This window comes from Anabas testudineus, chromosome 5 (genome assembly GCF_900324465.2).
Source record: "Anabas testudineus chromosome 5, fAnaTes1.2, whole genome shotgun sequence".
Taxonomy (NCBI): domain Eukaryota; kingdom Metazoa; phylum Chordata; class Actinopteri; order Anabantiformes; family Anabantidae; genus Anabas; species Anabas testudineus.
In genome coordinates, this window is record NC_046614.1 from 18,971,266 (window position 1) to 18,998,221 (window position 26,956).

Here is a 26,956-nt window from a genome sequence, read left to right on the forward strand (position 1 = left end):
TCAGCAGTCCTCTGACGTGTCATCTGGTCTTTGCGTGGACAGGATGTCTCTTCATCTTTGCAGGTTCCTGTAGATTACGTTATTACCGTGTGTTTATTAATAACAGACTGATTTCACTTATTCATACATTTAAGATGATCCCCTCAATCATTTAAGTGTGTTTGACATGTTTCATCTTCACATTACTCAGAAACGACCATGTGGAAAAATTGTTGGAAGTGCTTTTAATTTCTTGATTTATCGTGAAAAGTAGTTCAATGTGGTCACTGCGACGTTTGTAAAGTAAAATTCACAGTAAAACCAGTTATCATTAAAAAATACAAACAGTACAACAATTAACAGTGGCTGAATCATGGTTCCGTAAATTTACAGGAGCACAAGCATTTCATGTTTGTAAGCTATAGTTCCTCCACACCGTTCTTACATGAGATTTTGTGAAACACTGAGTAAGCTTGTTTGACAGAATTTACAAGTCAATTATTACCAATGCAAACATTAAACCTCTGTAAATCATCTGATTTCAGGCCTACAGGTACTTTTCCATTCTTAAGATAGTGGTCCTGGCCAGCATTATGACCCAAAAGGGAGCCTCACAATTGGTGTGTGAAAGGATGTGGCTGAACCCCATTTTCCTGTACAAGGTCACACCAGCCACCTGGGTGGAGCTGGTCTCAAGCACCACCTTGGAGAAGCCTTGTTCCTTACAAAAGTCAATCACTGTCTGAGTCATCTTGTAGCCCAGGCCCATCCGTCTGTACATTGGTGAGATGATCATTCTGAACAGTTCCCCGTACCTTTCTTTCCCACTTTGTTTGGCCACTACAGCCACCATACCTATGACTTGTGCCCTCCCATCAACTTCAGCCTCAGCCACCCAGAAACAGTTTCCTGGTTTGCTAAGATAGTTCCCAGGGATGTCCTGCATGTCCGTCTGCAGTCTCTTCCTGACGAAGGAGGCAAATAGCTCATGGCAGCAGTAGTAAACAAGGCCTAGCCAGACTCCTGGTAAAGTCATAGCACCTAAGATGGAGCCGAGGAGATATCCAGCAAAACAGAGAGCCAGGGTGACGGCGAGGTAGAGTGGGGTGGTCACAGAGTTGTAGAAACATGGGCCGATGTGCTCCTGGATGCCGATTCTGAACAAGGTGAGCACCACATCCTTGTCAGAGGGACGGTACCGACGGATCAGAAGCTGCATGGCCAGAATAAACTGCAGGAAAGAACAACAAAACAAAACAAAATGAGGATCAAATCTTTTTGATCTAAACTAAATCTTAAAAAGTGACTTTCTAGCATATGCTCATCAGTCCAATATCAACTGTGCAATAATAGGCTGTGGTCGTTTGACACTGGCATCAATGTGTGTTAATATTTAAAAGACCTGCAGAAGCTCAGGAGCAGTCATCATGCATCATGATCAGCTAATAGTTAACTTTTATCAGCTTTACCTGTAGCAAAGTCCTATATGTAGTAGACATCTGTGTAACACACTCCCTGAACCAGCTGAAAATCATAATAAAGTGATTTATCTGTCTGCTGGCTACAGGATTACATCACATACGAACAAAAAACGACGCTTCCTTACGGTAGTCAGACAAGTTGTCAAGTTTGGTCCTATTCGCCGAACAGCACAGTCCAACTACAGCTGCTGAAATGAACTCTGAACAAGAAAAATCAGAATAAAGCTGAAAGTTACCTGAACTCTTCTTTACCACTGTGCCGCTGCTGTCGGCGTCACTGACGTCAGAGTGCGTCCGTGGTTGCGTGGTGACGACGGCTGCAGCAAACCGGAAGAGAAGCCGAAGCTGTTTTTAGTTTTGTACTTTTGTTTATTGTTTGAAATGTTTTAGGATCTTTATTAGGATGATAAATAGAGTTAAAAAAACACCACTGCTGAGAGTGCGGTATCTTATAAGCATTCAAGATTTTTTTCCAACTTTATTAAACAATATGTCAAGTTCTTGAGGTTGAGCAGAATAGTCAAAAGTACAATCAGGAACAAACATAAAAGTAATAACATTAATACTTATATCAAAAGCCAAAAGTTAATTATATATATATAATTCTGATCACTCAGAGAAATCAGTGTGGGGTCAAATAAAGTGATAGACACAAGGAATAATCTTAAAGATATATGGCATTCTTGGATCTCATTAATTTCTATGAAACTAAGAAAACATGTATTTATGTCACATTGCATCGTGATTAAGGTGTAAATCGCCATGAGGCAAAGATCTGATTATCTTTTCATAATTCTCCTTCACTCATTTTTGCCTGTACACTGTTAGTGGTACTGTTGGGATTGTTGTCTGTTGTCTGAGATCTTTAATATTCTTCTTCACAGGAAGTACACCTTCGCCATATCTTCAAGTATGCAGTCTTGATCTTTTGTATTTTAAATGCGTATACAACTGGGTTTACAGCAGAATTAGCTTGAGAAATTAGGATGCCAACATAGAAAGCTTTTGTTGGTACAGCATCCAGTCCATAAAAGTATGCAATGCAGTTCATTATGTGGAGAGGAAGCCAGGACAGGGCAAACAAAGCCAAGACCAGAGACAAAGATCCTGCCAGTTGTTTCTCTTTCTTTAGATAGTTTTCTGACTGAATTCGTTTTCTGTTTTCTGGTTTCTGTTGAAGGTTTCCTCGAATGGTACAGAACACAAAGCCGTAAAGCACAGTCATCACCAAAAGAGGAATCAGGTTACAGAGGAAGAAGCTGATGTAAACCAGGTATGACATGGGGATCACAGTTATAAACTGGCAGACAATGGTAGAGTTGAGTGGGTTAGACAGAGTTTCACGGTTGTACCATCCAAGCATTGGCGCAAAACTCAGTATTACTGCAACAAGCCAACATGCTGCCACTGCAAGCAATGAATGTCTCTGTGTTACAGTCCTTTTGTACCTGTAGAGAAGAACAGTAATCACTAGGAGCCTGTATCAACAGTTATTTATTTATTTATGTTTCTCACAACATAAAAATCAGTATAAAATACTGATACAATTGACTGAAAATCAAATAAATAATGCAACTCAGATAAATAGTGTTAAAAATGATTTTAAGTATGTGTTAACCTTGTATTAACATCACATTCTATAACTGAATACCTGACATTTCCAGGTTTACTCTACTTTTATTAAGTGTGTGTAAATATTCATACCTGAGAGGGATATACACCCTGAGGTAACGATCCACTGCAATAGCCACTAAAGTCAGAACAGAGACCAAGGTGAACAGGATGATCATGCAGCTGATGAAGAGACAGGTGTGAAATGAAGTCCTCATTCGTCCGTCCACCACCACAGCCAACGGTATGGCCACGCAGCCAACCATAAAGTCGACCACAGCCAGAGACACAATTAGACAGAAGGTGGGCTGCTTTAGGCTTTTACTGATCCACACTGCTAAAATAACCAAGATGTTACCCAAACAGCAGCTAACAGCAATAAGCACCTCCACCAGTGTATAGATCACTTCTTCCATATTCACAGTACTTTCTAACTGGCTAATGATGGTTACTGGTGTACTAAGTCTGAATGTGCTGTGCTCTTTTAAAAGCTTTAAGGATGTTTTCTCCCCTTCTAGCATATTTACATTATTACAGGTCTCAAAAAATCATTGGTTATTCTGTACATCAAACCACATCCTTAATCAGAGCTATTTTAGTGCAGCTGGGGGTGTGTTTGTGTAGGTCAGATGCACCATTGTACATGACATTTGGGTGTGAAACTGCCTTTCCGCTTTTTCAGGCACACACAAAGAAAATAAGACTTGGTTCATATATGTTGGATTCATACAGTCAAGTTACATTTATCCAACACATTTAAAAACAACCGATGTTAATCAAAGTGTTTTACAAGTAGAAATTAAGATGCAGAACATATAGCATGAAAACCAAAAGGTAAACATATTTATTTTTATCCAGAATATCTGTTAAGGATTTTAATGTCATACAAATAACCTAAACTTCTTATATGTGGTTTTACACATACCAGCAAGTAATGTCATGTTGATATGTTTTGTTGTGTGGATGCCATGTTGGACAGGATGCTGAGGTTCTGTGAATCTTGAAATCTAGCTGAGACACTGTGACATAGTTAACCACAGACCTGTGACTGAAAACATAAACAAGAAACTACAGAAAAATTGGAGAAACAAATACATTTTTAATTAAAACACAAGATAGCCAAATGAAGCAGAGTAAACTCAGTCAAACAAAATGTTCTATTAAAGTTTGTATTTAACAATGTGTCTGTGTATTCATAAAGCCAAGATTTGATTGTTCAAAGCAAAAAGCATAATGCCCATGGCCTTTATCTTTTGTATTTTGAATGCATTTACAACTAGGTTTACAGCTAAGTTAGCATCAGATAGGAAAATGCCAACATAGAAAGCTGTTGGTGTGTTAAGCACGACTACTGCATCTGATGTTATTATTATTCAGATGATTTGCTGCATGGCACATTCTGATTAACCTGTGGGTGTGAAATGCAATTTCTGTGAAGTGACTTTATCAAAATAACACAATGTGAACATCTTTGTGGAACTGAAACTTAAACTGAATTACACATCACATTTATTTATAGAGCACATTTAATGAGGAGGAAGGATCAAGCAAAGAGTAATGTTTGAGGAGAGATAAGCAAGCATACACAAGGTCATCATACTCTGGAGCTTCAGTATTGGACCTGCCGACATCTACTGTGGAGTTCGCTGTTTTCTGCCCAGCCACCGGCCCTTGTGTCAGACAAACTGGCTCACATGTGATTTTCTGGTGTGGCCAGCAGAGGTTGGAGATGAGCAAAAAAGAGAGATGGAAAAACGTGTTTCAAGGGACAGCAAACCTTCACAGTTTAATCCAAAAGGCTGTGGAAAATAAAAATAAATAACCACAAGCATGTACCTACACAAGTAATTTACAGTACACATAATAGAGATGAGAGACTTTATGGATAACAATTATTCTCTGTGTTCCAGATTAGCACAGAAACATTAATAAGTTTGGTGCATGTGATCATTTATATGATAAAGTACATGTCTAAAAGCGTAGGCTCTCTAGGAAACAGCACCTTCTCTTGTGGACATCCACTGATCCACTGTTTGAGCTCTAGTCTAGTCTAGAAAGAGTCCTCCTGTACATGTATGACCCCCTCAATGTTAATTGTAACAATTGCTTTTCATTATCATGTAAAATTATAGGTTATATAACTCTACTATTTATAATCTATGTCTGTATATTTAACACAACCGACAAAACTAAGATGGTGCACATGTAAAACCTTACCTTTTAAAAATGTGTGGATTAGTTCAAATCACTGCATTATGGTGTCGGCAAATCGACTCACAGAAACTCACCTTTTAACGGTGCATTAAGTTCAGACTCTCACTCATCAGCTCCCTCCAGTAGTGATTTTTCTTTCAGAGACAAAATAATTAAAAAGAAAATTAAAGCAGGCCTGAATGTTTGGTGATAGCGTGTATCATTTCTAACACTGAATGTCTGACATGGAATAAGGGATTAAACCTCAATTCGACGCTGCTGTCAGCTATATTTGTCGGATCATCTCCCACCCCACCATCCCTCCACCCTTGTAGGCTAATTCTTAACGTGGCCTAAGTGCAGTCTCACACAGTTAGGTAATGCCTCTTATTTTGTGCCTCAAATCCATACCAGATATTGACTGTGCACTCTAGCACAGACTCATTAGCATAGTACTGTGAGTTGCTTTGTCAGTTAAAGCAAAAGCCAACTCTACATGAATTCTGTGTGTCTTAGAGTTTAGTTTTACCTTTTTTCTGAGTGAACATACTAATTGAAACTTCCTTACAATGACAAAATTTGGTATAACCGACCCTGAATCTGCACAAATTATGCTACACACGGTTATGAAACAGTAAGTGCAAATCTAAACGTCCCAGTCCTTTTTCTACAATTTGCTATGCAAACAAGGGATATAGGGAGATGCCAATATTTGGGGTTAACAGTCAGTTTACTGTTATATGCTCCCAGTGAGGGGTGGGTAGAAGTAGGACAAAAACAATTGGTCAGTTATATCAATATAGAACAGGTCTGAGAAAGGCAAAGATGCATCAGAGACATGATGAAGGCTTTGTGTGTTTAAGTGTTTTGCAGAGAGTGTCTTTGATTACCCACATGTTATACTACACAAACCAACTTTGCTTCAGTGTGAGATGCCGACAAGTCATCCTGTTCATCTGGTTTAAACATATTTGAATAAAATGATCTTGCAAGTGAACACGCCATATGAATCAGAGAAACACAACCTGTCAACCCCCACCTACTTGTTTCTCATTTTTCAACAATTTGGGAACTGCAGTGCTTGCATTTTAGTTTGTTTGATATGTACACAACTCTGAATAAATGCTAACATTTGGGGTTAACAGTCGCTGTAGATGGTACCATATCTTCTTTCTAAGGGGGTGGGTGGATGTAGCACAAAAATTATTGGTTGGTGATATCAATATAAAACAAATCTGAGAGTGACAAAGAGGCATCAGAGGCACGATGAAGACTTTGTGTGTTGTTGCTGTTGTTGTGCTGAGTCTCACCTCAGTGTGTCAGCCTGCACCGTTGGCCTGTGACAAGCTGCTGACTAAAGTGGACAAAAGTCCAGATGTAAGTCTCTTTCCACATTTAAAGCGATAACATTAAATTTTGTAAGTGATCTGTTTGATAAAACTATACTAAACCTATTTGTGCAACATTTCTTTTTTTCCTTAAATTGGTTGTAGGGGAAAATAATTCACATTAAATATTTTCATATTATTGTCAAACATTTACAACATCAATATACAGAAATTAACAAAATGACCATCTTCTTCTATTTCAGCTGTCTGGGAGATGGTATCTCATAGCTATGAGCTCAGATGTCTGTTTGATTCCAGTATTATTCAATGTTATTTTTTGGCCAAGCATTGCAGTGGATATTGCAGCAAAGGCCACACCAAACATCTATGAAGACAACTTTAAGCTCAACATGTAAGACATATTTTTCCTTGTTTTGACTTGAATCTTCACAGGTAACATGTAACATATCGATCTCCAGTGTCTCTTTCAGTTGGTAAATCTTGTTTTTTAATCTCTGACAGATATGGATATTGCGCTTCAGAAACTGAATCATTCCTACTTCAGAACAACACCATGTTTGATGTTGATGAAAACAGTAAGAGGTTTATAATGTGTACTGTGTGCACTTAATCATGGGTCTATTTGTGTTTGCATTGTTTAGTTCTCTTAACTTATGCACTTGCTTCTTCTTATTTTTGTTTTTTTGTGTTTAATATGTGTATTTAAATGGATGATTGTTAATGTGATCATGAGTTTAATGTAAATCATTGTCATCATCATCAAGTGCTGTGAAGACCCACATGCTGTCTCTCTTCCTGTCAGATGCTCTGAGTGGTGATAAAGAAGTGCTGCTGCAAACTGGGTGTTCTGACTGCTTCGTAGCAAAGGAGGAGGACACCGTCGACACTCTTCTGCTCTTCAGTAAGGAGAATAGAGCCATACGTATATGATGTGTTTCTATGTGGATGTATCTCTAGACAGCTATGAGTGTTATTCAGACATGTGTCACGGTAACTCTTTGTGTAAAGTGACCATGTATGTAACTAATACTGATCTGGCTACTAAAGACATTTGTTGTGACTGTATAAAAAAACGTGTCACCTGTTGAACAGGTCGGAGAAAGACTCTCTCTGCTGAAGAGCTGAAGGAGTTTGAAACACAGGCTGAATGTCTTGGCTGGTCCAAACCACAGATCTTAAACACAGATCACGGTGAGAAAAAAAACAAATATATGTATATATAGCAATATGTACATTGGAGTTGTTACTAATTGTCATGTAAATCACAGAATGGAATACATTATGAAGTAATTCCATTTAATACATTAGGTTTCTAATTGTTTTCTTTTTCTCTATGCACAGAATATGAGAAATGCAAGTCACTTGATGATGACGCCACTGATGTTGACTTTTCAGCATTAAAAAACACGATGTACCAACAACTGCAAACCAAATATAGAGAGCCTCTTCAATGTTTCACAGGGGACCTTTTAAATTCTGTCTTTGAGTGGCTTAAGGAAGAGTGGAATGACCTTTGGTGAATGCATTAAGGCAGTAATAAAATAAATGTGCACTCATTGAACTGAGTTAATGAGTGTTAATGTGAAATGGTGCAACCCTATCATTACTGATTGATTTCTTTTTTTTTTTTTTTTTTTTTGGAGAGTTACATACTCTCAAAATTAATTACACCTTTCTTTTATCCCAGTGATCTACATTACTTTCTACAGCGATAACATTTTAAAGCTTTCTTGCTGTAGTTTTGTTTTTTACCTCAGTGGCAACTGCTCGAGATCATTTTGTACCTACTTGTTCCACATTTTAATGTAGTGTACATTTCAGTGACAAGTGCTGTGTTCAAACAACTTTGGGGTAAATTTAGTTTTGGTTTTACCAGATGGCTAAAAGACTAATCTTCTATTGTTTTGACCTGTCAAAGATGCAACTTGGTGCTGCTTTTCAAATAGTCCCCCACTCCAATTGTACACACTGTGTTTAAAATAACCTGACGTCCTACACACATTTTGTGCTTAATAAAGTCTCTTTCCACACCCCCCTTATGCTCCCTGTGTGGTGATACATATACATTGTCTGTAAAACTGCATGTTTGATCTGAACTTGGTACAAGGGTATAATCCGCGATATAATATTAGTGTCACCTGTCACCTGAAGCCAACAACCCACACTCAAACCTATCATTGTAATTTGGATTCAGGCCAAAGTAAAACCTCAAGCTGACACACAGCAATGGTGTTTCAAGTCCACATATATGAATTATATATAATTCTAAACATGACTTTCATGGTATTGTTTGACCAGTCTAGTACAGTGCTCTACCATTAGAGCACAGTAAAACCCCATTTAATACGAACATTTTAGTAGAAATGTACTTTGTTTTGTTGTGCTGAGTCTCACCTCGGTGAGCCAGGCGGCACTGCTGGCCTGTGACGAGCTGCTGAAGCAAGAGGACAAAAGTTCAAATGTAAGTCTCTTATCTACATTTATAACTATAACATTGTTGTTTTAAAACTGCTTTATCAGATACAATTACAAATACAGATACAAAAAAACATTTATTCCAGCATTTTACAATACATTTTGTTTGGCCAAGTATTGCAGTGGATGTTACCTCACAGGCTACACCAAACCTCTATGAAGCCAACTTTAAAATCAAAATGTAAGACATGTTTTTATCTGTTTTACTGAAGTTACAAGACTTGAATCTCTAATGTGTCACCTGTTGAACAGGTAGGAGAAAGAACATCACAGCTGAAGAGCTGAAGGAGTTTGAGACACAGGCAGAATGTCTTGGCTGGTACAAAACACAGATCTTAAACACACATCATGGTAAGAAATCAAAAGTATAGGAACAGAGTAATAAATGAGTCGAGTGTGGTGGCACTGTAGAATGATTTATTCTCTGAAGAGCACTTGATATTTGTATGTTAAATGACAGGAAGCAGTACAAGCCAAATATAGGGTACTAGTGTAGTACAATTTTCATCTTCACGTGAAATTCAACCCTTAGTAGAATGAATTTCCACTTTTGATTCACGCTTTAAAGTAACAAAACCCTCTGCTTTCCTCATTCTACTTTTAAAGGTTCTGTGAATTTCAACCACACAAATAGAACTCACTCTTCAAGACAAATTGTATTCCACTTATGATGATGATATGACCTGACAATAAAAAACTTTTGTTGACATCCCAGTTGCTGTGCACTCCCTATTTGAGAAGAAACATTGCATCCAGTCCTGTGACTAAGCTATTGCACCTTTTCTTTCTGTAAGAGAATGAGAACTTACCTGTGTGCTGTGTAGTCATACACTGCTGTATGTGTGTGTAAATATATCTTCATGGAGTCCTATAAAATGTCAGTTTTCTTTATATCAATGGCATAACTGTTGGCACTGTCGATATCAGAGCAGGAAAACTAGTTAAAATAATAACAATACCAGAAATTGTGATTGTGGCGATTAGGTGTTTAGTATGGACTCCAGTTGTTAGCCTTGTCGAATTGTGAAAGAACTGACCCTTAATGTGCAGACAACAACATACTTACTAAATGCCAAAACAAACGCAAATACGGACACTGTATTGTCTATTTAGGAAATTGCAAAGCTTGCATGTCTGTCTGTTTGATTTTCAAACAAGGCTTTCTAGATATTATTTGGGATGATCTGCTGATCAGAAAATCTGCAGTCAGATCTCTGCTGATGAACATACAGTACCCCCTGCCAAGAAGCCTCATTTAAGATGCAACTGGGGGTTTATTATAGGAGTACACTAACTTATTTAAGATAATATTGATTTTAACCTCTTCTTTTTCTTTTGCACTTCAGACAGAAAGGTTTAGAAAGACATACTGATTATAGGGTGCAAAGTTGAATGTTATGCAGCAGGTACAATCACATGCGGGGGCAGCCCAGGGACAGGAGCCATGGAGTGCGTCAAACATCAGGCGGGTGGCGGCACAGCTGGAGTGGGAGAGGCAGATCGCAGCTGTGACCGGGGACAGAACCGTAGCTGGAGCTGGACCTACAGTACTACTGGAGATGCGACCACAGTGGAAACTGGAGCTGCAGCAGGACCTGCAAGAACAAGGACTGGAACTTCCCTTACTACAAAGGTTCTGCGGTAGAATACCATAATTTGTTGGAGCGAGGGTACCAACAGATCAACAGCTGCATGGCCAGAGAAAAATAGGCAAAAAAACCCCAAAATGAAACAAGGATCGCATGTAGAATGTTCTTCAGTAAAACTAAATCATAAGAGGTGACTTTCTAACATATGATCATCTGTCCAATATCAACTGTGCAGTAATGGGCTGTGTATTGCTTAATTATTCTAGTAGTAGTAACAGTATTAGTATTAGTATTTACAAAAAAAGAAAATACAATCGCTACTTGCAGCTTTTTTTTACAGTGTTCTAAATAATATCCTTTAGTAGTTTGTATTGGAACATGGCATTTCTTTACATTTCTTTCTTTCGTTCTATCGTTAACAATTGTTGATTTACAAAAACAATCTTCAAATGGAGACATTTTGGGACTGTGGCTACTCTACCAAGAAGTCAGCGGCCAGTTAAAATAAGGCCAAGAGCACAACAAACACTCATCAATGAGGTAAAGAAACAACCCAGAGCGGCTGCGTTGTGGTGTCGGCAAATCGACTTACAGAATCTCACCTTTTAAAGGTGCATTAAGTTCAGTCTCTCACTCATCAGCTCCCTCCAGTAGTGATTTTTCTGTGCAAAGACAAAATAATTAAAAAGAAAATTGAAGCAGGCCTGAATATTTGGTGATAGCGTATATCATTTCTAACACTGAATGTCTGACATTGAATAAGGGATTAAACCTCAATTCGACGCTGCTGTCAGCTATACTTGTCGGATCATCTCCCACCCCACCATCCCTCCACCCTTGTAGTCTAATTCTTAACGTGGCCTAAGTGCAGTCTCACACAGTGAGGTAATGCCTCTTATTTTGTGCCTCAAATCCATACCAGATATTGACTGTGCACTCTAGCACAGATTCATTATCATAGTACTGTGAGTTGCTTTGTCAGTTCGAGCAAAAGCCAACTCCACATGAATTCTTTATGTCTTACAGTTTTGTTTTACCTTTTTACTGCGTGAAACCTTCTTACAATGACAAAATTTGGTACAACTGACCCTGATGTGCAGATACACATTACATTACACACTGTTACGAAACAAAATGCAAATCTAAACTCCCCACTCCTTTTTCTGCAGTGCTTGTAGTTTGTTTGCTATGCAAACAAGGATTAGAGAGAGATGCCAATATTTGGGGTTAACAGTCAGTTTACTGCTGCTGGTGTTATATCCTCCCAGTGAGGGGTGGGTAGAAGTAGGACAAAAACAATTGGTCAGTTATATCAATATAAACAGGTCTGAGAACAGCAAAGATGCAACTCGAGACATGATGAAGACTTTAGTTGTTGCTGTTGTTGTGCTGAGTCTCACCTCGGTGTGCCAGCCTGCACCGCTGGCCTGTGACAAGCTGCTGAAGCAAGCGGACAAAAGTCCAGATGTAAGTCTCTTTCCACATTCGTAACATTGAAACTATTCTATTAGATTAAACTACAGTGAATGGGCCTAATTTGCACTACATTTCTTTTTTTCTGCCATATTTTTACATAAAATACTTCTTAAATATTGCCAAACATTTACAACATCATCTGCAGATATTAAATAAATGACCTTCTTCTGTTGTTTCAGCTGTCTGGGAGATGGTACCTCATAGCTATGAGCTCAGATATCTGTCTGATTCCAGCAATATTAAATACTTTATTTTGGCCAAGTGTTGCCATGGACATTACAGCACAGGAAACACCAAACGTCTACAATGGCAGCTATAATATTAATATGTAAGACATATTTTTCATTATGAATCTTTAAAGGTGAAATGCTACATACTGACTGTGCTCCAACATCATGTCCTCTCCAGTGTCTCTTTCAGTGAATTTAAAAAAAATCTTTGACAGGTATGGATATTGCACTTCAGAAGCTGAATTGTTTTTATTTGCGAACAACACCATATTTGATGTTGACGAAAACAGTAAGGATTTTGTTTAAAATAATGTATTTACTGGTCTTTAATTGTGTGTCACTTTCTTTACAGTATATGTGACCACAAGCTTACAATCTATTTCCAACAGATTCCCCAAATGGTGAATCAGAAGTGCTGCTTCAGACTGGGTGTGCTGACTGCATCGTAGTAAAAGGGGAAGAGGCCATCAACACCTTACTGCTATTCAGTAAGGAGAACAGAGAGATAAATAAGAAAATATGCAATCATGATTGCAATAATTGTCAGTTACACAGCAGGAAGACTTTTTACCAAATGTCAGACACTAATATCATTTCTTGATTGAACGCATTTCATAATTAATAATTTCCACATGGACTTACAGCTAGAAAACGATAATCTGTCATCAAAAATAATAAATGCCCCAGAGCTGTAAACTAACTTTGACTTTTATTAGTAATTCCTGATATATTTTCCACAGATGGCTTTGAAGGTCATGCCTTATTCAACCAATAGCCTAAAACCCAAATGCATTCAGTTTACAAAGACATAAAAGGAAAAAAGTGTGAGGAACAGGAACAAAGAAGAAGGCAATCATTTAAGCATAAAAAATAGTTGATCGTTTTTGACGAAAACTGTGCTGACATTTGCTATTCCCACATGACAGCTAAGATTAATGCAAACATTATCAGAGCTTATGAACCCAACAAGTGGGAAAATCCTCCCAAAGATGATCCTATCTAAGGGATCACCAAAATGTAACTGTAGCTTCAGTCTGTATCAAACCTATGGACTGTCATCTACAAAATATAATACTGAGCTGTTACTCTATTTTGTTACCTTCTCATTACCACTAACATGCCTTTAATTGAAATTCTTACAAGGTTTTCATCTCACGTGTAACCTGTTGAACAGGTCGGAGAAAAACTGCCACTGCTGCAGAGCTGAAGGAGTTTGAGGCACAGACTGAATGTCTTGGCTGGTCCAAACCACAGATCTTAAACACAGATCATGGTGAGAAATGAAAAAAAATGTGTTCACATATATGGGTCAATACATGAACCTTAATGTGAGATTTTTACTAACTGAAGTATGTATATATGGCTAATATGGTAATTTGTTGTTCTTTTTTGCTCCATGCACAGAATATGAAAACTGCAAGACACTGGATGACAGCACTGATGTTGATAGTTCAGAACTTTGCAATTTAATGTATCAAAGAGTTAAAAACACATATTCTGTGCCCTTTAAGTGTTTTACTGAGAGTCTCATTCATGACCCACATGCTGCTTACGACTGGGCTCAGCAAAAGTGGAATAGCCTTTGGTAAATATCTAAGGCAACTAAATATTATTGTCACTATACAGATCAGGTCTAGTAGCAGCGTAGATGGTTTATGATGGTTACTTAGTCTGTATATAACTTATACAGTGTGTCAGTACACTGATAGAAGCCATAAATGTTAAACCCATTTCAGACTATAATTTAACTATAATCACACAATTTCTGAAAGAACTCCATGTGAGTCAGTTAGCTCAACCTGTCTGAGTGGCTGGAGCCCCAGATTTTTAACATCATTAAGTCATTAAGACATTGAGGGTTATTGAGGTCACATGTAGAATGTTTCTGTGGGATTAGAAGAAAGAAGGAAAGGAAAACTACATGAAATCCTTTTGCTTCAGTGTGAGATGCAGAGAAGTCATCCTGTTCATCTGGTTCTAACTTATTTAAATGAAATGACCCTGCAAGTGAACACACCATATGAATCAGCAAAGCAGTCAACCCCCACCTACTTGTTTCTGGGGGTTGGTGCATGTAGCACAAAAACAATTGGTCAGTGAAAACACTAAATCTATTTGTGCTGCATTTGTTTTTCCCTAAAATTGGTTGTGGGGAAAATAATTCACCTTTAAAATTTTCAGATTTTTGCCACACATTTACAATATCAGTGTTGCAGTTCTCACCTCCGACCAGCTGGGGCAGTGTCCCTGGACGTTTTCTGTTTGTTGTTCCTGTATTTGTGGTTCTTCCTTGTGGGGGCATGTCTCAGCTGTGGTAACAGGTGTGTTGTTTTTTTAGCAGGTGCTTTGTGTTCTGTCATTTCTATCTTTGTATTTAAGTTAGTCATGTTTCCGTTAGTCTTTGCTAGTGTGTTATTGATCAGTCTTGATTGTTTGCCTTGTTCCCTCCACTTTCCTTTTCTCTGACCTCTAGCTCTTGTTTGCTCCAAGGTAGATAAGTATTGTTATTGAAAATAGTTAGTTAATTTGTCTTTCCACTTAGATCATTTGTTAGTTTAGTCAGTGTGTAATAATTGTTAGTTTTTGCTTTGCATTGTTTTGTTTTGTTTTTTATTGTTTTTGTTTTTTTTTTCAAATTTGAGGCTTTGTTGGTTTGGTTTTGTTATTAGTCAGTTTTGCTCCAAATTCTTGTTTGTCTTCTTGTCTTTGCACAGTAACTTTTTTCTTGTTGTAGTTAGATTCCTTTTGTTAGCCTGTTTTTGCAGCGATCATTAACTTATTAGACATCTCCTTGAGAGATTTTAGTTTACATTCTCATTCTTTTTCCATTTGCAAACTTTCCTGTAATTTTAATTATTTTACTTTGATATGTAATGATATTGAAATTTCGATTTGTTGACAAAGTAATTTTTGTTCGTTTTTTTGTTTGTTTTTATACAGATTGAGTTTAATGCAAATCACGTGCAAGACGACCCACATGCTTTTTTGTTATGTCAGATGGGCCAGTACAATCTTCTGTCTTGTACAATCTTCTGCTCTTAATCAAGGAGAATAGAGCGATTAAAATAAGACAGTATGTGATTATGTGAATTATAAATGCTTAGACTGCTGCCCACACGACCTATCCCCAGATAAGGAGCAAAAGATGGATGGATAGCTCCAGTCATGGTGAAATAAAGATAAACTTAATGTGACTGACACTCGCTGCTGGAAGACATCACAAGTAATTATTTCTTTGATTGACTTTTAGAAAGCTATAATATATTATTCAGACATCTATAACAATAACTATGGGTGTGAAGTGTGAACGTGTAGCTTCAGCCCACATAATGACTTTTTCTTGTTTTGGTTAACTAATAGTTCAAACCTCAAATATATTCAGTTTATAAATGTATTGAATAGGAAAATGTTTAACATTTTTGTATTAATACTAAAACCACCATTCAAATGGTTAATAAATTATTATTAGCTATAAATGTCAAGTACAGCTGTGACTGATTAGACTATGTACTGGTTAAAAACTATGGAATTGTCTTAAAAGTTTACAAAATGCCAGTCACACTGTCATCCTCACTGTTAATTAATAATGAGCTGGCTACTACTGACATTTTTTGTGAATATATACAATATAGTGTATGTGCAGTTATGAGCACTTGATGTTGCTCAGTCTCTGTCCAGCCAGCACACTGTGTAGCAGGTGGGAGGGATTGTCCAGGATTGAGAGGAGTTTTGACAGCATGTTCCTCTCAGCTACAACATGTACAGGGTCCAGCTCCCGCCCCCCTAACCCATGGTATGGCAATATAATATAATAATATAATGGAGATGTCACTAATTGTCATGTAAATTACAGAATGCAATACATTATGAAGTACTTTCATTCAATACATTCATTTTTTTAATATTCTCTTTTGCTCTGTGCATAGAATATGAAAGAATTGATGATGCTGCTGATATTTAAGCATTAAGAAATATGATACACCAAAGACTGCAAACCAAATATAGTAAACCTCTTTAATGTCTCACAGAGAACGTTTTGAATTCTGTCTGAGTGGTTTAAGGAAGGGTGGAATGACCTTTGGTGAATGCATTAGGGCACTAATGTAATAAATATACACTCTTGTGATTGTCCAGGTTTCATTCACTGATCATGCTTGTGAGAAATGGTGCAACCCTTTCTTTGCTGTTTGATTTATTTTATCTTAACTTATATACCTCCAAAGCTAATTACAGACAACATTCAATTTAATAAATCTTTCTTGTTGTGTAATCTGTAATCTGATTTAATTTTTTACCTAAGTGGCACCTCCTGGATATTATTGTTTGCAAACATATTCTAAACTGTAACGTATATTTCAGTGATAAGTGCTATTACCAAAAGAGTTCAGGGTTAAACTTAGTTTTCATATTTCCACTTTTGATTTACTCTATAAAGTAACAAAACCCTCTGTTTCGTCTGTGTTTTTCATGGTTATTGTTCTTCTTGCTATTACAGTAGCCGCTGCAGGTACATCCTGTAATATTTTAAGTATAAGAACACACACTATAAGAACTGTGCCTTGTATGTTAACACCCCCATTTGCTCTTCTACTGTACAATTCTTAGCACAGTCACTGTCATTTGCACCTAAATTATATAGTACTTCGACATGCCATCTCAAAAAGTGCAGATGCAAAGTGCAGCAGGGTTTGTTGTGTCTATTAAAAATCACAAAGGGAGAAAAGTCAAGATTTTAAGCTGTCGTATTCCTAAAGTAAGTAACGTATCAGGAAATGGCACACGCTTATGCACCAATTACAGTTGAAGAGGTTAATACTGAGATCTGTATTTTGTTGTCCATTATGTAATGAATGTAAGAATGTATTAGTTTATTCATGAGTTGTTTTGTTTGTGGGAATATTTTGCATTGCATGTTGTGGTTTTAAAGTTTTGTTAGTGTTAAATATTTGTTAAATATTTATTGCAAAGAAAAGGTAGAATCTTCAGTTTGGAGAAAAGGAGAAAAAACTGTAATCTCACCTCCAACACTCAAACTACCAAAATCTTTCCATGTCTCTTCTATACAATAATTTACTTGTTAAAACCAAAAGGCAACAACATGTATAGTTATAGCTGAATTATATTTATCATTGCTCATGAGCTAGTTATACCTTATTTTGTCACCTACTCCCAGTGTCAACACAATACCTTATAATAACCTCCCCTAATACTGTGTTTAGTATAGACTGCAGTTGTTAGCCTTGTCCAGATGTGGAAGAACTGACCCCAAATGTGCAGACAGCAACATAATCTTACGAAATACCAAAACAAACAAAAAGTGGGATTGTCCATTTGGGAAATTACAGAGCTTGCATGTCTGTCTGTTTGATATCCAAACAAGGTTTACTCGATAATCTACAATTTGGGATGATCTGCTGACCTGAAAATCTGCAGTCAGATGTCTGCTAAGATGGCAGAGGTACTGTAAGGCCAAGAGGCCTAATTTAAGATGCAGGGGATTTTTATTAATTGCACATTATTATAAGATAATATTAACCTTTACCTCTTCTCCTTCTTTTGCACTTCAGACACAAACATTAAAACAGACATATTGTTTACAGGGTGCAAAGTTGCATGTTATGCAACAGGTACAGTTTGTTACAGCCAAGAACAACTTGGAATCCTTTTTAAAAGAAAAAATTGACTTTTCAGTTTTGGTGATGTAGTTTTACTAATTAAGCTCAATATGTGACTTTGATATATTTACATAGTGATGTTAAAACCTTACAGAATTACAGAAATACAGAAAAGTCTCCAAGCAGAGGGAGACTAGATTCTGGTGGCATGATAAAAAAATAAAGTTAGAAGTTAAGAAAATTTCAAACTTAACTTTTTTTTTTTACCAGGTGTACTTGCACTGCATGTTTTTGTATAATGAGTAAATTAATTCTATTGTCATTCTATTGTCATGTTGAGACTGAATGTCTAATGAGATGACAGATCCAAAGCATCACTGAGCTCCTCAGGGTGCTGTTGTCTAGCCTGTAGAGGTCTGTGTGTCCCTCTATTGATATGCCTCCCCAGACCAACAATGACCCACCATCAAACCGATCATGCTAAATACTAATTGCCTGTTCAACCTCTGTAGGGTCCAGGTATCACTTCATGCTACCAGTAGTGACACTGACTCTAGCTAAATTCAAAACTAGTGAAGAAACAGTCAGAAAAAATGTTAGGGTGGCCTCCACCTGTAAAACCAGTCGTGTTTTGGGGATCATCTCTTTGTTGCCTTTTTGTTAATTCCTTTAACACCAAAGCAGCTGAAACTGATTAACAGCCCCCGCTGCTAAATAATTGAACAGATTAATATCACAGAAGTTTCGGTTTTACTCCATCAGATAGCAAAAAGTTAAACTTTCTAATGTTCAATTAACTTCTTGTTGCCAATGTAAGTTTAGTGTAAGAGGTACACAGACAGACCTGGCCAAAATAGCAATATATGGTTCATCTATGTTTATGTGAGGGCATTTTATCATTTATCATGACTCACTAACTGATTTTGTCATTTTGGATTAAAGTCTACACTATGTATTAATTTTAAATATTACTTCTATGGTATATATTGACCAGCATTGTTTAATGCTCAAGCATTAGAGCTCAGTAAACAAATAAATTTACCACTGTCCCCTTTGTGTAATTTTACTGTGAACACATGCCATGAACAAAACTCGCTTCAGTGTATAGTATGGGCCAAGTTGGTGCTATGATTTCTATGATTTGACCAAATATGGAAGAACTGACCCTAAGAGTGTGAACACCAATCTTACGAAACAGTAAACCAAATATAAAACACAATCCCGCTACAGTCCCCTCACAGTCGGTTTAGCTGGGGTTGTATACGCTCAGTGAGGGCTGTGCACATCTTACACAAAAATAACAAGTCTGATATCATTATAAAACTGATCTGAGAGAAGCAAACAGGCATCAGAGACATGATGAAGACTTTGTGTGTTGTTGCTGTTGTTGTGCTGAGTCTCACCTCGGTGAGCCAGGCGGCACCTCTGGCCTGTGACCAACTTCTGAAGCAAGTGGACAAAAGTCCAGATGTAAGTCTCTTTTCTACACTTATAACTATAACCTTGTATTTTTTAAACTGCTTTATTAGATACAATTATAAATGCACCTGTCTGTTTGTTTTTCCTAAGATTTACTGTGCAAATAAAATACAAAAAGGGTTTCAAATTCTTGCAAAACATCAATTATATACAGTTTATATACATTCATGACCCTCTACATGTCGTTACAGTTGTCTGGCAGTTGGTATGTCATAGCCATGTCTTCAGACAACTGTTTGGTTCCAGCATATTTCAATGTAGTTATGTGGCCAAGTATGGCACTGGATATTACCGCACTGGCCACACCAAACCTCTATGAAACCAAGCTTAAAGCGAAATTGTAAGACATGATTTTTTTAAAATCTGTTTTTACTTTAAAGTTGTTGAAATTAATCAGAACATGTATGTATAAGTATGTATTGTCCTCTCCAGTGCTTCTTTTTAAAATTCTTTTTCCAATCCTTTTCAGGCATGAATATTGCAGTACTGATACTCAGCCAATTTTCTTTGAAAACAACGCCATATTTTATGTTGACAGCAACAGTAAGAATTTTGTGTGATGATGTATGATGTGCAGTGGTGTGTGATTGTGGGACTTTAGATATACTAAAGATAACTGACAGTTTATCTAATTCACTTGCTTTTTCTGTCTTAATGTGTTTTTACATTTGCAGAAATAGGTTTAATAAGAATTTAGAGAATATGAAAAAAAAGCCAGGACATTGTGTATTGTGAAAATAAGGATGAAGAGATGAAGTGGTATTTAGAATTGAATGCAAACCATTTATTGTTTTCTTCCCATCTGAACTTCTTACCATGTTTCCTTCAGATGCTCCAAAGGGTAATCCAAATGTGCTGCTGCAAAGTGGATGTCCTGACTGCCTCGTTTTTAAGCTCGATGAGTTCTTTGACTTTTTTCTGCTTCTTAGTAAGTAAATAAAATGAGAGAACATGAGATAATGTTTGGGCTGCACAGTGGTGTAGTGCTTAAAAATATTGTATCTATCGATCGTCCAGGTTCCTTTCTGTGTTGAGTTTGCATGTTCTCCCCGTGTCTGCATGGATTTTCTCCTGGTACTCCACCTCCCTCCCACAGTTTAAAGCCATGCAGTTAGGTTAACTGGTCTCCCATAATAGGGAAAGTGGTTAGGATGAAAGATGACAATAGTTAAATAATGGTGAAATATAGTGTTGATGTGATAACTGATTAAAACAGGGTGACAATTAACAGTAGCATATATACATTAACTGATTTATCTGCCAGTTATTTTCTCAATTAATCATGCTTTACAGCTAATAGAGATTTCTGCAGACCAACAGTTTCGAGCCAAATGCTAATGCCAGCATATTGACTTTATGACACTGGCAATGCTAACATGCTAATTTCAGCAGGTACAGTGTTTGCCCTGTTTACCATCAGGAAACACCAGCAAGACCTGCACCTGTACCACCCATGTGTCACAGTGGAGTGAGATAAAACAAGAATATCATTACAAGATTTGAATCTCTAATGTGTCACCTGTTCAACAGGTAGGAGAAAGAACATCACAGCTGCAGAGCTGAAGGAGTTTGAGACACAGGCAGAATGTCTTGGCTGGTACAAACCACATACCTTAAACACAGATCACGGTAAGAAAAAAGTATAGGAACAGAGTAATAAATGACTCGAGTGTGGTGGCACTGTAGAATGATTTATTCTCTGAGGACTACATGATATTTGTATGTTGTTGTAAAATAGGCCTTGTTTAAAATTGATTATGGCTTTGTTACTAATCATGACTTTGTAATGCATTCTCATGTACATAAGAGAATACAGTAGTGCTTTTATACATTGATATAGTCTTTTTGTCTTCATATTGTCTTGTTTGCTTTCTGCACAGACTATGAAAACTGCCTGCCATTTGAACCTCACACTCGCATTTCTCCAGCCACGGCGGAGCAGATTTTTCAAAGACTGCTATCCTCATATTCAGTGCCCTTCAATTGTATATCAGAGAAATTTCTTTATTACCCCCGTGTTGGCTTTGAGTGGGTTCAGCAAAAGTGGAAAAGTATATGGTGAATTCATCATGGTACTAGTGTGATACATTTTCAGTCATACTTATCATACTTATAAAATCAACCCTTAATAAGATGTCATATTTCCACTTTTGATTTACTCAATAAAGTAACAAGACCCTCTGTTTCTTCTGTGTCTTTCATGGTTATTGTTCTTCCTATTACAGTAGCCCCTGCAGGTACATCCTGTAATATTTTTGGTATAAGAGCACACACTATAAGAACTGTACCTTGAAAGTTAACACCCCCATTTGCTCTTCTACTGTACAATTCTTAGTCACAGTCAGTGTCATTTGCACCTAAATTATATAGTCCTCAATATGCCATCTCAAAAAAAGTGCAGATGCAAAGTGCAGCAGGGTTTGTTGTGTCTATTAAAACTCACAAAGGGAGAAAAGTCAAGATTTTAAGCTGTGGTATTCCTGCTCACTCCTTTACTCATCCTACAGCTAAGTAAAGTATCAGGAAATGGCACAGGCTTATGCACCAATTACAGCTGAAGAGGTAAATACTGAGATCTGTATTTTGTTGTCCATGAATGTTGTAATGAATGGAAGAATCTATTAGTTTATTCATGAGTTGTTTTGTTTGTGGGAATATTTTGCATTCATTTTGTGGTTTTAATGTTTTGTTAGTGTTAAATATTTTGCAAAGAAAAGGTAGAATTTTGTCCAGTCATCTTCAGTCTGTGTGTTGGCTATTGTGAAAATGTGGTGTTAGAGTGGACAGTGTTTAAGCAAAGGAGAAAAAACTGTAATCTCACCTCCAACACTCAAACTACCAAAATCTTTCCATGTCTCTTCTATACAATAATTTACTTGTTAAAACCAAAAGGCAACAACATGTATAGTTATAGCTGAATTATATTTATCATTGCTCATGAGCTAGTTATACCTTATTTTGTCACCTACTTCCAGTGTCAACACAATACCTTATAATAACCTCCCCTAAAACTGTGTTTAGTATAGATTCCAGTTGTTAGCCTTGTCCAAATGTGGAAGAACTGACCCCAAATGTGCAGACAGCAACATAATCTTACGAAATACCAAAACAAACAAAAAAGTGGGATTGTCCATTTAGGAAATTACAGAGCTTGCATGTCTGTTACTCGATATTCTACAATTTGGGATGATCTGCTGACCTGAAAATCTGCAGTCAGATGTCTGCTAAGATGGCAGAGGTACTGTATGGTCAAGAGGCCTAATTTAAGATGCAGGGGATTTTTATTAATTGCACATTATTATAAGATAATAGGATAATATTAACCTTTACCTCTTCTCCTTCTTTTGCACTTCAGACACAAACGTTGAAACAGACATATTGATTACAGGGTGCAAAGTTGCATGTTGTGCAACAGGTACAGTTTGTTACAGCCAAGAACAACTTGGAATTCTTTAAAAAAAAAAAAACAGACTTTTGAGTTTTGGTGATGTAGTTTTACTAATTAAGCTCAATATGTGACTTTGATATATTTACATAGTGATGTTAAAACCTTACAGAATTACAGAAATACAGAAAAGTCTCCAAGCAGAGGGAGACTAGATTCTGGTGGCATGATAAAGAAACAAAGTTAGAAGTTAAGAAAATTTCAAACTTAACTTTTTTTTTTTACCAGGTGTACTTATTTTAATTCAAGTGTTGAACTGCATGTTTTTGTATAATGAGTAAATTAATTCTATTGTCATTCTATTGTCATGTTGAGACTGAATGTCTAATGAGATGACAGATGATGCCAAGGGGTATCTCCTCCTAAACCTGGTCCAAGGCATCATTGAGCTCCTTGTCAGTCTGAGGTGCAACATGGCGGCATTGGATGAAACAATCCTCCAGGAACTGCCAGCCTACTCTCACCACATAAGGCTGGACATTTTTGTCACCAGGACCAACCCAAGACCCAAAGGGTTTCATGCCAATACCTAAAGGCACTCAGGGTGCTCTGTCCACCTCTGTAGGGTTCAGGTATCACCTCATGCTACCAATAGTGACACTGACTCTAGCTAAATGCAAAACTAGTGAAGAAACAGTCAGAAAAAATGTTAGGGTGGCCTCCACCTGTAAAACCATTCCTGTATCATCTCATTGTTGCCTGTTGTTAATTTCTTCCAACAGCCCCCGCTGCTAATTAATTGAACAGATTAATATCCCAGAAGTTTAACTGACTTGATGCCTAACTCTGATTAAAAAGTGTTTCTTTAATTGGAGCAGCAGATTTTCCGACTAAATAATGCCTAACGACTGACTACAAAATTAATATTTAACAATGTGTGTATTTTTGAATTTTTCTGCAGTCTCTACAAAATTAGCTTTGTGAAAACTGCTATGAAACAACACGTGTGGGAAGTATGTATGTGTGAAATGTTTGCTCGCAGCATGCCACTGTGTTAGAGTAATATCAAATAAATATTCTAATTAATTCCATTTCAACAATACACACCTAACCCTTTACACAAGAAACAATTTAAACTGTTAAACACTGGTGTTACTACTATTACTCATGACAGGGACACTTGAGATTTTTTCTCTCTTTCTGTTAAAATATACACAGTAAGAACATAAATTCACACAAGGTTATGATAAAATAAAATTGGATTTGAATGAACACATTGACCCAGCTGTTACAGATCATACAGTTCAAGATTTCATGTTTTATTAAAGAGTCCACTTCTCTGTCCTTATTTCACACCTATGAATCATTGCCCACATCTCTAATTTGTTCTGCGGTTAAAATAGAATAAATTAATTAAGTGAAATAAAATAGCATTCCACTGTAGTCTGATTATCAGGCTACCACCTACCTAAGAAACATTCACCTATTAATGCACAGTACAGTGTGCTCAAACATTATCATTTGCATGTGTAGTAAAAACCTAAAACCATCACCTACAGTAAAGCAAACCACCATTCATGCTGAATAATTTCTGCCTTGCCATCATTATCTTTCTTGTGTCTTTTCAGACCTGAGCATTCCCACCAGACAGATTAGTGTGTCATCGTGGCAGTAGCTAGCATCTGCTAGACTGCCCAACATTTGACCTCCTACATGTTTTCCTTTTTGCTTGGTGTTACTCTTTGCTGACTTCATCTCTTTTCCAAGCCCCTTCCTGCTAATAGCTGACTTCACTTTTAATAAAGGTGAGGTTATTTTCTTTTCCTCTGTGTCTTTGAGTTGTTCAATTGAGCCCTGCATTTATACTGTGAGCAGTTGCCAGGGTGGAGGCGTCACAAAACGGTTCACACAGTAAGGAAAAAAATGACTTTCTTATTAGGAGACATAACCTACTCTGTAATAACTTGCTCTCAAAGCACCTATAGGCCCCTAAATCTACAAATTTGACCACTTGGATCAGCTTATAATGACAAATTACCGCTGTTGAATATGAATACCTTTAAACAATAATGTTAATTTTTCTCTCTGTCTCTTTCTGAGTGGAAAAAAAATGCATTGTCTTTGAACAAACACAAGAGTGAGTCTCTAAAAAGAGAATTTGGTAGGTTTTACAGAGAAAATACAGTTTGTGTTACAAGTCAACGTTACACATTAGGATAAGGGATTGCTCTTGAATCAGTGCATGGTCACATTAAGGTGTGATCATATTATTAAGGTTGTGTATTTCAACCCGCTGTAAAGTGCCACAACACACAAACTGAGATTTACCTGCTTTTTAGCTTTCTGGGCTGGGGAGTAATAATTTAATTGCACATTCTTTGTCCTGCCCTGACAACAAGTAGTTGCAGGATTATTAACACAGTTTTTAATACAATGCTGCAAAATCACTTTTACTTTCAACAGCAGCAGTTTGAGTATCTGACAGGCTCATTTGTAGCTGATCCTAAGGTTGTGGAGCAACGCCAGCTCATAAATGTCGACGTCAGTGGTTTTATGTGTTATAATTAATAGATCAAATGTGATGCTAAATAACAGGACTTGCTACAATGAGTTTTTTTTTTTTTTTTTTTGTGGATTAATACAATAAAAAACGTCTAGTGTTTATATGTTTGCTATAAAAAGGCGCAACAAACCCCAATGTGTGGGCTTTAGGACCCAGGTGCGCAGCAGGCAGCAGACACCGGTTGATGTGATGGTCCACTCGGCATCACACACCGAGCCACCCGACACCCAGCGCCCGTCCAGGACGTCGTAGTCGCAGGTGAAGTTATCCCAGGAAGACGGTGGACTACCGTAACGACAGAAGCCAGAACATTTCCCAGCTTTGATTTATTTATTTTTTTAAAATCTCTCCATTACTGTCTCGCAACGTGGCAAGAAGGTCCGTCGCTTGTCTCACCGGCGACAACCATGAGCCAGAGGTTCACCGTCTCCAAGAGCGACGGCGACCGGCGCCCCTCGGACATCCAGGGGGAGGTGAACCAGCTGTTCGAGGGGGACGAGCCCACGACCAGCGGCGGCGCGGAGGGGAAGGATGCTGCGGGTGCCGAGGCGGTGGTGGTGCTGAAAGGTAAGGAGACACCCCCTCACACCGGCTTCATCCATCCCAACGCTGATTGTTTGCTGTGCACTGAGCGCTAGCAGACCTGATGCTCGGCTGCTGTTCCACATTGTCTGTGCACAGATGTGTGTCTGCGTGTGTGACTTGAATATTGAACAGCCTCGTAGGGCATGATGTGGCCAATGACAGAGGCATTTCCCCATTTTCCTATAATGTTTGTAACAGGTGCATTGCGCCAAATATTGGAAGGGGAACGCATGATTCTTTAATTTGAGGTTTTCTTCCAAAACAGCGTGTTTTTGCTTTGTTTTCACATGGTCTGCTCCTTCTCTGACTCAGACATGTTGCTGCTCTGCTGTTGCATGTGTTGAAATGTGTTTTTCACTGCACAAGTCATCAGTGGTGAAGTGGATCAGTTAAGTTGAATTCTCTGAAATCCTCTGTTTTGTGGCGTTAAGTATTTATAATATATCATCTAAGCATGGTTTGACACCACAGCAGGTGAGCGGGGAAATGCAATGTCAAGTATGCTTCAATGTGGCTGCTTGGCTGATTTAACGAAACAGAGAAAATACAGTAAGACGATTTTAAGTCTGGAAATGAGCGCATATTCCTTTATTAAAACACAGGAAAATTACGGTGTGGGAAATTGGTCAGGGATGAATTAAAAACAGGGCAAAAACCACTGCAATTATGGTTGAATCCTGTCGCCACCTCACCTGATTGAAACACTCACAGTCCTGTCAGTCATTGTCTGAATCCAAAGTAACAGTGCAGAACATAGGGTGGCCAAAATCCCCACTGGGTTATGAATGGAAGGCTTTACCATTAGCATTAGAAAAGGAGCATTCAGGCCCAGTCAAGTGCAAATGCATTTATCTGGAAATGAATCAGTGCATTTTATACTGTGCTTAACCTATGAAGGCTGCTCCATTAATGACATTTCAGATTAATTGGCCTGGTTCCCAGGAGT

At 37.6% G+C, this 26,956-nt stretch overlaps 6 protein-coding genes across 9 annotated transcripts in view; 4 read left to right on the plus strand and 2 right to left on the minus strand.

The window, feature by feature from the left end:
* Positions 1 to 209: 209 nt before the first annotated feature.
* Positions 210 to 1,749, minus strand: nat8l2 (N-acetyltransferase 8-like 2). Of its 2 annotated transcripts, none has more exons than XM_026349059.1 (2): positions 1,697 to 1,749; positions 210 to 1,210 (listed from the first exon to the last, which is right to left on the minus strand). In XM_026349059.1, exon 2 carries the CDS (start codon positions 1,196 to 1,198, stop codon positions 527 to 529), a length of 672 nt encoding a protein of 223 aa, XP_026204844.1. In that variant the 5' UTR covers positions 1,199 to 1,210; positions 1,697 to 1,749; the 3' UTR covers positions 210 to 526. The 2 variants fall into 2 exon arrangements, with proteins under 2 accessions (XP_026204844.1, XP_026204843.1); XM_026349058.1 differs by having other exon boundaries at positions 1,586 to 1,706.
* Positions 1,750 to 2,264: 515 nt separating this feature from the next.
* LOC113154617 (adenosine receptor A3-like) lies at positions 2,265 to 3,694 on the minus strand. Its single transcript, XM_026348918.1, has 2 exons — positions 3,165 to 3,694; positions 2,265 to 2,908 (listed from the first exon to the last, which is right to left on the minus strand). The coding sequence occupies exons 1-2, from the start codon at positions 3,590 to 3,592 to the stop codon at positions 2,326 to 2,328; spliced, it is 1,011 nt and encodes a 336-aa protein (XP_026204703.1). The 5' UTR covers positions 3,593 to 3,694; the 3' UTR covers positions 2,265 to 2,325.
* Positions 3,695 to 6,097: 2,403 nt separating this feature from the next.
* On the plus strand, positions 6,098 to 8,643 carry LOC113155050. The gene is made up of 7 exons (XM_026349528.1): positions 6,098 to 6,111; positions 6,537 to 6,641; positions 6,856 to 7,004; positions 7,115 to 7,188; positions 7,416 to 7,514; positions 7,706 to 7,804; positions 7,955 to 8,643. The coding sequence occupies exons 1-7, from the start codon at positions 6,103 to 6,105 to the stop codon at positions 8,131 to 8,133; spliced, it is 714 nt and encodes a 237-aa protein (XP_026205313.1). The 5' UTR covers positions 6,098 to 6,102; the 3' UTR covers positions 8,134 to 8,643.
* Positions 8,644 to 11,139: 2,496 nt separating this feature from the next.
* Positions 11,140 to 16,831, plus strand: LOC113155049. The gene is made up of 6 exons (XM_026349527.1): positions 11,140 to 12,144; positions 12,333 to 12,481; positions 12,599 to 12,672; positions 12,773 to 12,871; positions 13,558 to 13,656; positions 13,788 to 16,831. Exons 1-6 carry the CDS (start codon positions 11,866 to 11,868, stop codon positions 13,970 to 13,972), a joined length of 885 nt encoding a protein of 294 aa, XP_026205312.1. The 5' UTR covers positions 11,140 to 11,865; the 3' UTR covers positions 13,973 to 16,831.
* A 2,398-nt stretch (positions 16,832 to 19,229) lies between these two features.
* Positions 19,230 to 21,664, plus strand: LOC113153261. Its single transcript, XM_026346811.1, has 6 exons — positions 19,230 to 19,468; positions 19,669 to 19,817; positions 19,947 to 20,020; positions 20,307 to 20,405; positions 21,008 to 21,106; positions 21,358 to 21,664. The coding sequence occupies exons 1-6, from the start codon at positions 19,355 to 19,357 to the stop codon at positions 21,537 to 21,539; spliced, it is 717 nt and encodes a 238-aa protein (XP_026202596.1). The 5' UTR covers positions 19,230 to 19,354; the 3' UTR covers positions 21,540 to 21,664.
* Positions 21,665 to 25,628: 3,964 nt separating this feature from the next.
* slc12a5a (solute carrier family 12 member 5a) overlaps positions 25,629 to 26,956 on the plus strand; it is a 123,822-nt gene continuing 122,494 nt past the window's right edge. For 2 of the 3 annotated variants that reach the window (XM_026346728.1, XM_026346729.1), the window contains exon 1: positions 25,833 to 25,992. In XM_026346728.1, coding sequence (XP_026202513.1) covers positions 25,833 to 25,992 — 160 coding nt within the window. Of the gene's footprint in view, positions 25,993 to 26,956 lie in introns of all 3 variants that reach the window. The other variant, XM_026346730.1, reaches the window with a different exon arrangement.